Genomic DNA, 11,567 nt, shown 5'->3' on the forward strand with positions numbered 1-11,567 from the left:
TAAACTCCATATAAACATCATCAAATTATTACTGATTAAACTCTATAGGTTCAACTACATAGTTCAACTACACTGATTAAAATTCATAGGTGTTCCTGTCCAATAAACCCAACTTATAAAATTGAATCAGAGGAAAAGGAATCATTAGTTACATTCTTTCCTTTGTAATACTTTTTCCTTTAAATAGTATATTCCTTTAAACTATTTAAAACAATGATTTACGAAAAATCTACTCAAAACCACTTTCACTCCAGAAAGTAATATAATAATAGGCATCATTTATTGAGCCCTTATCGTACAATAGACCATGTACAATGTTTGCTCAATGTTATAAAAACATCATAGAATTTAATCTTTATAATCCAGTGTAGTAGGTTTTATACCCATTTTTTAGATATTGAAAATTTGAGACTTTGACAGAGTAAATGACTTGTCTTAGGTCACACAGGGCTTCTCACGTGGCTCAGAGGTAAAGAATGCACCTGCCAATGCAGGAGACCCAGGTTTGATCTCCGAGTCGAGAATATCCCCTGGAGAAAACGGCAACCCACTCCAATAATCTTGCCTGGAGAATCCCATGGACAGAAGAGCCTGGTGAGACACAGTTCACGGGGTCACAAAGAGTCAGACACAGTGTGTGCAACCAAGCACACACGCACACTAAGTTCATACAGATGGTAAATGGCAAAGCCAGGGTACAAACTCAGACTTTAAAGCTAATGCTTTTAAATAGGTTCTCTTTATACAAATATATAAATTCCAAAAATATTAAAAACTGAATCATAACACACTAAACTCCAGGATATCACACAATCATTATACCTATTCCTCACGCCTTGGCAAAAATCATTCAAACAGATATAACATATCTGATACTATTAAAGTGCTGCACTCAATATGTCAGCAAATTTGGAAAACTGAGCAACGGCCACATGACTGAAAAAGGTCAATCCTCATCCCAATTCCCAAGAAGGGCAGTACTAAAGAATGTTCAAACCATTAGACAATTACACTTATTTCCTATGCTAATAAGGTTATGCTCAAAATCCTCCAAGCTAGGCTTCAGCATTATGTGAACTGAGAACTTTCAGATGTTCAAGCTGGGTTTAGAAAAGGCACAGGAGCCAGAGATCAAACTGCCAACATTTGCTGGATCATACAGAAAGCAAGAGAATTCCAGAAAAACATCTACCTCTGTTTCACTGACTACACTAAAGCCTTTGACTGTGTGGATCACAACAAACTGTGGAAAACTCTTTAAAGAGATGGGAATACCAGACCATCTTACCTGTCTCCTGAGAAATCTGTATGAGGGTCAAGAAGAAACAGTTAGAACCCCATATGGAACAACCAACTGGTTCAGGATTGAGAACGGCTGTTTATTGTCATCCTGTTTATTTAACTTAAATGCAGAGCACATTATGCAAAATGCTGGGCTGGATGAAGCGCAAACAAGCTGGAATCAAGACTGTTGGGAGAAATATCAACCTCAGATATGCAGATGATACCACTCTAATGGCAGAAAGCAAAAAGGAACTAAAGAGTCTCTTGATGAAGGTGAAGGAGGAGAGTGAAAAAGTCAGCTTAAAACTGAGCAGTCAAAAAACTAAGATCATGTCATCCAGTCCCATCACTTTATGGTAAATAGAAGGGGAAAAAGTAGAAGCCGCAATAGATTTTCTCTTCTTGGGCTATAAAATCGCTGTGGATGGTGACTGCAGCCATGAAATTAGAAGATGATTGCTTCCTGGTAGGAAAGCTATGACAAACCCAGACAGTGTGTTAAAAAGCAAAGGCATCACTTTGCAGACAGAAGTCCATATAGTTAAGGCTATGATTTTTCCAGTAGTCATGTACGGATGTGAAAGCTGGACAATAAAGAAGGCAGAGCAACAAAGAGTTGATGCTTTCGAATTGTGGTGCTCGAGAAGACTCTTGAGAGTCCCTTGGAAGACAAGGAGATCAAACCAGTCAATCTTAAAGGAAATCAATCCTGAACACTCTTTGGAAGGACTAATGTTAAAGCTGAAGCTTCAATACTTTGGCCACCTGATGCAGACAGCTGATTCATTGGAAAAGCTGAAAATGGGAAAGTTTGAAGGCAAAAGAAGAGGGCAACAGAAGATGAGATGGTTGGATGGTATACCGATTCACTGGACATGAACTTGGACAAACTCCGGGAAATGGAGTCGGACATGAGTTGGCGACTGAACAACAGCCGTATCTGTATACAGATATACATGCATAGGGTCAGAGGGGCTTCCCTGGTGACTCAGTGGTAAAGAATCCTCCTGCCAATGCAGGAGGCACACGTTTGATCCCTGATCTGAGAAGATCCCACATGCTGCAGGGCAACCAAGCCCCAGAGACACAACTGTTAAGCCTATGCTCTAGAGTCTAGGAGCCGCAACTACTGAGCGCATGTGCGGAGACTGCTGAAGCCCATGCCCTCAAGTCCATGCTCCACAGCAAGAGAAGCCTCTGCAATGAGAAGCCCACAGCGCAACGAGAGAGTGGCCCCTGCTGGCCGCAACTAGAGAAAAGGCCATGCAGCAACAAGGACTCAGCACAGCCAAAAATGAAATAAAGTGTATATAAAATAAAGAATATTTATATATAATAGTATTTAATTAATAAGTAAATAAATATAGGGTCAGGTCACAAAGGCTGTTTTGTGTTTACTGTAATAGTAGTTAGAAACAAAGAAATGTAAGAACACTGGCAATAAACTGAGTATCTAATCTCCAACTCACAGCAACCTGGGGGATTTATTTAGAGAGAATCATACAATCTCCATGCTGGAAGGAACCTTAAGAGTTGAGACAATGGAGGTACAGAGAGACAACTTACCCTCAGGCACACAGATACACATGTATATGTGTATATAAAATACTTACGCATGTGTTTCCTAGTTAAGAAGTTATTCCTTTCTATAAAATCCTAAAGATGTCATCTTAATGTTTTCATTCTCTCCTTACTCAAATTAATTTCAAAATTAGAACATTAAAATATATAGATGATCTAGCTCAAAAAAAAGATGACAAAAAAAGGATAACATATTCCAACAGAGAACTGTAGCTAACTAACATTTATACTTAACATTACAATGTTAATTTTCAAGGAACTATAAATCTCTTCTCTTTTTCTTCACCCCACCCATCTGAACAAAACAAAAAAGACAAAAAATAAAACAAACCTGGCTCTTTGATGGTAACTGCAATTCAGAATAAAAGCAGTTGGCAATGACTTTCCCTGGAGGGAAGCATAAAACAAGAGGTATTCTACATTTAAAATTTTACTGCTTTCTTTTTGCCTGTCCCTCCTGTCACATAAATTCTCATTCTGCATACAGTAAAACAAACTCAAAGCCTCTCAGAATAGCCATACCTATGGCATATTCTTACTACTGCAAATTACAAGTAAGAAACTGAGAATGCTTTTCCATTTTTCACTTTTAAATGATTGTGAAATTATATCTGCCTGCATCCTTCGGTTGATCAGAAAGTCTCACTCACCAGCAAATATCATAACAGGTGGTACATTTGATAATATAAAATTGGGCAGGCATTTGATATATTGCCTATCTTGACCTCCTTGTTATTAGATATGACTTGTGTCTTAGCACCAAAGTAATGCATAAAATCAATATACTATTTACTTTCACAGTGTTCTATTTCCTTTTTTAGTTTTTACTAGAAATTCCTGGGATCAAGGACAAAAATGACAGAAGACACAGCCAATACCTGTTTCATAACTGACTAAATCCTTGTTTACCATGTTTTATTAACAGGTGACTTTTAATTCATAGAAACTTAAAAGACAGCAAAATGGATTAAATTAACTATATTTCCATCTGATTACAACTGTCAAATATGTGGCTTAATAAAGACAACAAAATATCATAAAATCAAATGAGAGGAAATATGATTAGGGAATAAAGAGATTACTTACCTATACCTTTAAATCACATGCCTGCTAAATACTTATTTGATATGTGCTGAAAATAACTAGCCAGCAATGCCATTCTTTTAACAGAAATCGTCTTCAAGAGCTAATGCAAATCTGTTTTGGATTTATTACATTTAAATACATATATTTTTAAAAGTTATATAATTAAGCAACATGAATCAAGCACAGGTAGTTCAATACTACCACCTACCGTTAGTGGCTATTATTAAGTTAAAATCTTTTTATCAAATGGGTCCAAGTGCATTAAGATATATAAAACACCAGTTGGAAAAAAAAACAAACCACAGTTGGATGCCTTCATTATTCTGAGGCGATTTTTGGGTGGGGGTCTGATTTAAGAATTTATGAATTCTTGGATATTAAATAGGAAAACAGTGTAAAAGCAACTATGCACAGCAGCTAAATTTGGTCAGTTTAAGGGCATTCTTTCTTCTTCCTCCCTCCCTTGGATTTTCCTAGTGTAACGGAATATTTTATTTTGGACATCTAAAAATACCCTTGCAAAACCACAGTACTAGTTAGATTACTGAAATTTTTAATTTAGTTTCCAATCTGTCACCAGTTGAGAAACAGTAATCTAAGAGCTAGGAATAAAAAAAGTACTCATTAATCTGCAAGAAAAGTGATACCAAAATTCGAAAAGATACAACTCCGAAGATGAAAATAGAAGGATTTTAAAAATTAAGATTAAAAAACAACACCAACAGCTAAAAACTGACAAATGGCCTAGAACATGAAGACATGACTTTAAGTGTGGATACTTCTAACAGAAATACTGCTTTAATGAATGAAAATCTTCAATGTAGAAATAGATTACATCTTATAACGTAGGACTTAAATATCAACAATACATTTTGTACAGTTTCTGCCAAGTTAAAAAAAATTAATGACTTAAGCATAATTTCCAGTACCTAGCTATTTATCTTATGTATACTGTAGCAAGATACAAACATATGTTTAAGTAATGAGTGAACACAATATAAGTACATGACACAATGTACTGTGCTTCAAAAGGGCCTATGGTTGTAAAATAAAGAAACATCAGTAACACTATTAAAAAAAGAACAGATTGTCTGAATGAGCCTAAAAAGCACACTTCTAATTTTGATTTTCTATAGTAGTGTTCAGTAACAGGTAATTGCTTTCAAACCAATCTCTAAAGTGTTAAAAACAAAATTCCTTACTTTCACTAGTTCTCCTCCCATTGCAAGTCCTTTCAAATAGAGTGAAACAAATGACTCTCACCCACTGGAAAATATATATAACATTTTCCACATGTACCAACTTGGAAAATACAGTTATTTACTATGCAGAATGTTCTTTAGATTAGAGGATAAAACCTTAAGGGAAAAAAGGGTCACTACTGCAGTTTTAACTAAACTCTGTGACTGAGCCTACAAACTTTAACAAATACTGGGGTGGCTATTTCAGAAGAAACGACCAAGGTCAGCTTTTAATAAAAAATTAGATTCACAGGATCTGGAATAAAACGAACATTAGTAATTGATTTTAACTCCTTTTTCTTACAGAGGAGGTAAATGACCAAACCAGAGAAGTGAAAAGAGATGACCAAAGCTATAGTCAGTTGGTTGACAAAAATCAAAATTAACTAAAAAAAAATCAAGATTAACTAAATCAAGTGTTAACTCCCAACACAGTAACTTCTTTCTGCCACAAAACAGTTTATGATTTTTCTTATTTTGGACAAAGTGAAGCAGGTAAAGAAATATTACAACCTAATCAAACAAACTTCAGTATTATAGATAGAGCAGCAGCGATGTATAATGAAAAAAAAAAAAAAGAATAATGCCTAATGTTTCAAAATACCCAAACTGGAACTTATCACTTCCTAACTATGTGAGTCTTAACTTCTCCAAGCACTGATTAAACTGTAAAATAGTATGAGAATGTCAGTGAATGTTACTAATATATTTTTCTTAGATTATACTTTTTAATAAATCCAAATAAGATAGAATTTTTCCTCCAATAGTACTACATTCTTATAATGGAGCTAACTAAGTATGACAAAGTGGAGAGGCTTAACTAAAAAAAAATCTAAACTTGGATTCAAGGGCTAGCCTGACACGTGTCTGTCATTAATGTCACTATGTTAAGATAGTACTAGTTACAGTACTTAAAATGAAGGACAGCTATATTCTCTCAATAGCAAAAGCGAAATAAAACATGCTGGATAGAGAACTTTAGAAAAGCTCTTTCTCACATTTTATGAGCTTTTATACTATGTAATGCTAAAAACAGACCAGAATGATGGAGTGGAGTTAAAAAAAAAAAATGCAGATTGGAATCTTGGCTTCCCAATGTACTAGCTGTGCAACTTGAATACTTGTCAGGCCCTAGCTTTCCTCAAAATAGAATTGTGAGAATTAGAAGTAACAGAGGTAAAAACATCTATCTCAGTGCACCTGACATACAGGACACATTGAATAATCATTTTTAAATTTGAAAGGAAATTATCCAAAGTTGCCACAAAACAAAGTGTACTACAAGTAACATACAAGTATTTGAATGAGTTTCAATTAAAAGACTAAAACAATTTAGTACACATTATTTTAACTTATAAGGGTTATTACTGTGTAGATCTAATGCCAAAGTGATACAACAAAAAACAATTTTCACATCTGCATATCTTTTTTAAACTCTTTTATCCAACAGTCATCTACTTGGCTATTTCACAGGATGCTATATAGCTGCCTAATAGGTACTCTTCTCCCCTGATTTAACTTAAAAAAATATTTTGTTTTGTTTTTTACCGTTCTAACTGAGAGTGAGATTTAAAGTGTGCGGCTGGCACTTACAACATTCAAAAGCATAATACACAAGAATATTCCCTATAAAAAGACTTTAAATAATTAAACAAAAAAGTTTTAGTTATCCCCCGCCAAAAAGTGGCCAAGCAAAAGAAAATAATCTTTCACTTGTTGTATTAACCATAACTAACTTGAAATTAGTTGTTACATATCTGCTATAGAAATTTCCTATACTTAGATAAATCCTCAAAGCTACCTACTTACAATTATAAAATTATCAGTCTTTTAAAAACCTTCTGAGATTATGAGAATTTAAAAAATGTGATGTAAATTTTTAGATATGAGAAACCTGCTTATCTTATCTACACCTTTTATCCACTGAAAGTAAACATTTAAAATGTTTTCAATGAATTAGCAATAAGTGTATTATTTCATGAGAGACCAAATAGTTTACTGTTTTATTACTTGTAAATTAGGTCATTAAGGGGTACATGATTTTAAAAATATTCAGATAAGGAAACTCATTAACAGGTATCATTTGCAGTCCCTTCTCATTTGTATTCCAGCATGAACACTTCCATGGGGTTTTGAAGAGTCAGATACTGACTTGGAGACTCAATAACAACAAAAACTAACACTTCACATCATAGTAAGAGTAGCTTTTTGTTTACAAATAAACATTTTAATCACAAACACTGTAGAAGGACGGGTGTTCCCTCTCTCATTCTTATTGTTCTCATTTTCAGAAAACTTTGGTTCCCAGTTAATACCAATCAACACAGATATGCTTAATAAAGCAATACATTTTCTTATTGTTTTAGAACCACCAGTACAGATAAACTACAAATTAAAATATAAGTATAAAAACAGGATATAGTGATACAATTTTAAAGCACAAACTACAAATTTCCAACAATTACTCACATAACCTAAAAGTGAATAGCAAAATGATAAAGAGCTGACTGCAATGGCGAAAGGTTATCCTCCACTCAATTCTCCACTATTTGGGTTTCCTTTGAAGATTTCTGCTAACTGTTAAATGTCTATTTGGTAATTCTAACGACAGTCTGGACTTTTACAGTAGTACTGAATATGAAACCATCATAAATTAAGCTTTCTGGGTCTCTCTACATCAGGGCAACATAAAGTCCTATTAAAGTCAACACAAACATAACCTACTGTAATAGTATCTTCCCATGACTAACTCTAACGAGACCAATTCCTTGATTTTCTCCACTCCTGGCGCTGCAGTAACGTTGTACCTCTGAATTTAAACTCTCCCCAAACACTTCCTGTCTTGACCTTTGTGGGTAAATTAAAATATTTTCTCCATAAGCATAAAAAGAAATCAAGGAAAAGATTAAACTGAAGACCCTTAGGTAACGATTTCATCCTCTACGCTTAGTTGGCAAGTTTCCTGAAACTTCTGTCTCACTGTTTTACAATTTCATCCTCCAAATGAAAATGAAGAAAAACATCAAGTGAGATGTACACTGAAGGTGAGTGATTCCAGGTCAGCCTGATTCTCTGTCAAAAAAGGCCAGGTTAACATTTACTCTTCTTGCTGTTGTTTCTCTTTCTTGTCCACTCAACAAACCTCCCCGTATATTACTATACTACAGCAATTCACCTGTAGTTACAATACTTCCCTTCCCAAAGGAATCATTTCCCAACACTGCCTACTTCCTAAAGATGCTTTCAGATGTTTTCTTTCTTCATCCACTCCAAAATTTCGCTACTAAAACCTCTCTCATCGGAGGAAAAGTTCTCAGAGACAAAGGAACTTGAAAGGATTGTCTTAAGTCTCTCAGACCTTCGTCCCAATCTCAAAGCCTGTACACATCTAAGAGTTCCCAGAAACAATGAGCTACAGAAGTACAGACCACAAGGGAAAGAAGAGGAAGTACCAGAACAATACCCAGACCACACAGCACCGAAAACCCGTGGACGTTTCTATCATCTCAGTCTACCACCCCTACTCCCCTAGTTTAACCAAAGTGTCTCAAACTCAAGAGAAAAAGTCCCGGGCCCATAATTTCCCCCTCGCTTCAAGAATAAAGTGGCAGAAAGAAAAGAAACGAGGTCCCTCCGGTCGATCGCAGCTGTGATGCTTTTTCTGCCGGGTGAAGAGAGGCAAGCCAAGGGTTGTGTGAAGAATGGAAAGCTGAGTGATATTGGGGGGAGGGGGAATTAAGGCGCCAGAGCTAATCCCCCGCCAGGGCCCGCGAGTGGAAGACGCAGGAAGCGACCAGCCAGGAGGACAAGGGAAGCCGGGCTGCACCAAGCTTTTGGGGGGCGAGAAACGGGAGAGAAGTGTGGCAGCCCCAGAGGCCAGTGGGTGACGGCGCCAGGCGAGAGAGGAGATTCGGTGCGGAGCGAATTTTCCGGGGCATGAGAGCGGAAATAGTCTTTTTCACGGGACCCTAGCGCCCGCCCCCCTTCCCCCCCCCGCCCCCGCCCCAAGCGCACACCTCAAACCTGCTCTTGGTCACTCCGTTCACGTCCCTCCTCATGGGGCCGGCGGGTGCGGCCGGGGCCGGGTGCTGCGGCGTGCAAAGACTGGGGGCCCCGGGCAGGCCCCGGAGTTCCGGTACTGAGAGGAGTTAGAGGAGCAGCGGGATGGGGCCGTCGGCGGGGAGGAGAGACCTCTCGACTCCAGCAGGGCCTCCTCCTCCTACCGCGATAGTGGCGACGACTGCTCGTCGCTAGCTCTTCTCTCTTCTCAGCCTCAACTTCAACCCAAAACAAAAACACTCCCCACATGCCAGCAACGCCGCTCCTCATTGGGCAGAGCCGCCCGGGCCTCGGAACAGCGTGGGGAGGGGGAGGAGGAGGAGCGCGCAGCGGCGCAGGACCACCCCTCCCCCACCCCCGGGTACAGCCCGCGGCCGTCAGCCCAAGAACTACGGGAGCGCGGCGGCGGTGGCGGCGGTGGCGGCGGCGCGAGCCCGCTCTCGCCTCCAAGGCAGACAAGCCCACCGCGAGAAGGAGAGGCAGGGAAGTGCCTGTATGTCTGTGTGTATTTGTCTATGGGAGGGGCTGTGGGGCGGGTGCGAGTGCGCGCGTGCTCGCCGACCGGTGAGAGAGAAGAAAGCAGGACAACTGCACACAGCACCCGAGCCCCCTCCTCTCCCTCCGCGACAGGCAGCACGCACCAACCCACCAAGCACTTGAGCTGTCTGTCTTGTCCTCCCAGCCCCTTAAGTCTTGTCGCTTCCCAGTAGCCCGTGTTGGCACACATGTCCTTCCCAGCCACCCAGCTTCCCGTCCCCTATCACTCACTGTCGCCTTGAACCCAAAGTGCAGCAGGCGGTCCCTGCTCGGAGCCATTTTCCTCCTTTCTGGTAGTCTCTAGATTGGGGCAGTGCTGCTGCTGCTTTCGCCGCCGCCGCTGTTGCCGCCGCTGCTGCCGCCTCCCCCGCCTCCGTGGATTGCATTACCGGGTGTTGCAGTGAGGCTTGGGGGGCCGCTGCGGGACGTGGATCTCCCTGTGCATGAATCAGGGGGGACAGTTGCGCTGCCGTCTGCTCTGAGGACGAGCGGCGAGGCCGCACCTCGTGCCTTGTGGTCAGGGGGTGCAGTGCAGAAGCTGAGCGACCATTTCTTTTGCTGGGGGAGGGGCGCGCTTTGGTGGAGGTGGGGGCGGGTGAGGCAGAAAGGCCTTGACTTCCCCCGCCCCTCTGCCGCCCGACCGCCGCTGGCACCCAATGGGCTCTAGCGCTTACCCGCCCTCCAATCAGCGCTCTGGTTGGTGAGAGCCTGATCCTGACGCCACTTTGGCGGGAGAAACAAGCGTGTCTGAACGAGTAGGCGGTGCGGGGCGGGGAGGTGGGGAGCTTGCCCAATGGTTAACATTCTCTCTCTTTCCCTAGAAGCTGGATTGTGTCATGGTATATGTCACAGTATCCTTTAGCAATTCCAGGTCTCGAAACTTATGATCTGATTTCTATGAAATAAGGAATTTGTTTACCTTTAGAGCGGAAAATCACAGAATTATATCCCAAAGATAAAATATTAGAAACTGTATCACAAATTCTAGCAGTCCTGGCTGGACTACTTCTAATTGTATTCCAAAGTAGATGATTTTGTTTTCCTAGCATTTTTCATTTGCACTTTAAAGTGATTGGCTTATTATGAATGTCTGATTTAAGAGATGAGCTTACTTAAAGAGTAACAAGTGCAGAGATCTTTTAAACGGGCACATTATACCTGAAATGGGCACATTTTACCTGAAAGGCTTATCCTTCAAGCACTTTTTAAAATTACATAAAAAAAAAAAAAAAATCTTAGGGCTTCCTAAGAAAGGAAGCCAGCTTCAGAAACTTATTCTCAGGCCCACATACCCAGGTCTAGATGTTACAGCCTCCTCCTGTCCCAGACACTGTTAATGTTACTGCTTCACGTCAGTCAAATAGAAACAACCTTTTAGTTGCATCTCATCTCAGAGCAGTTTTCTCCCAGCAAGAACTATTGATGAATTTGGTGACAGAGGCCTGCAAAAGATAGTACAAGTGACTTGAGCAAAATAAAGCAGATGAAAACTTCCACAGGTTTTTCTCTAATTTCAATTATCCTTTCCAGTTAACCCATTATCAAGTACTACTCAGGAGACTTTTTTACTTTGTTAAAATTATTTTGATTGGATTTTTTAAAAGCTGAATAAATAAAAGTATTCAAAAGTTAAAAATTTATTACACAGCTCGCTTCGGCAGCACATATACTAAAATTGGAACGATACAGAGAAGATTAGCATGGCCCCTGCGCAAGGATGACACGCAAATTTGTGAAGCGTTCCATATTAAAAAAAAAAAAAATTTTATTACACATACA

General features: G+C 39.6%; 1 protein-coding gene and 1 non-coding gene across 3 annotated transcripts in view; one reads left to right on the top strand and one right to left on the bottom strand.

The window, feature by feature from the left end:
* Positions 1 to 10,413, bottom strand: part of FBXL20 (F-box and leucine rich repeat protein 20) — a 95,443-nt gene extending 85,030 nt beyond the window's left edge. Inside the window, exon 1 of one of the 2 annotated variants that reach the window (XM_043904401.1) lies at positions 10,020 to 10,413. In XM_043904401.1, the coding sequence (XP_043760336.1) occupies positions 10,020 to 10,067 (48 nt within the window). In that variant the 5' untranslated portion in view covers positions 10,068 to 10,413. Of the gene's footprint in view, positions 1 to 9,208; positions 9,941 to 10,019 lie in introns of those variants that run through there. The other variant, XM_043904402.1, reaches the window with a different exon arrangement.
* A 1,022-nt stretch (positions 10,414 to 11,435) lies between these two features.
* On the top strand, positions 11,436 to 11,540 carry LOC122695798. Its single transcript, XR_006341551.1, has one exon. It is a non-coding gene; the product is annotated as a U6 spliceosomal RNA (small nuclear RNA).
* Positions 11,541 to 11,567: the final 27 nt, after the last annotated feature.

Source organism: Cervus elaphus, chromosome 5, assembly GCF_910594005.1.
Source record: "Cervus elaphus chromosome 5, mCerEla1.1, whole genome shotgun sequence".
In the NCBI taxonomy this organism is placed as follows: domain Eukaryota; kingdom Metazoa; phylum Chordata; class Mammalia; order Artiodactyla; family Cervidae; genus Cervus; species Cervus elaphus.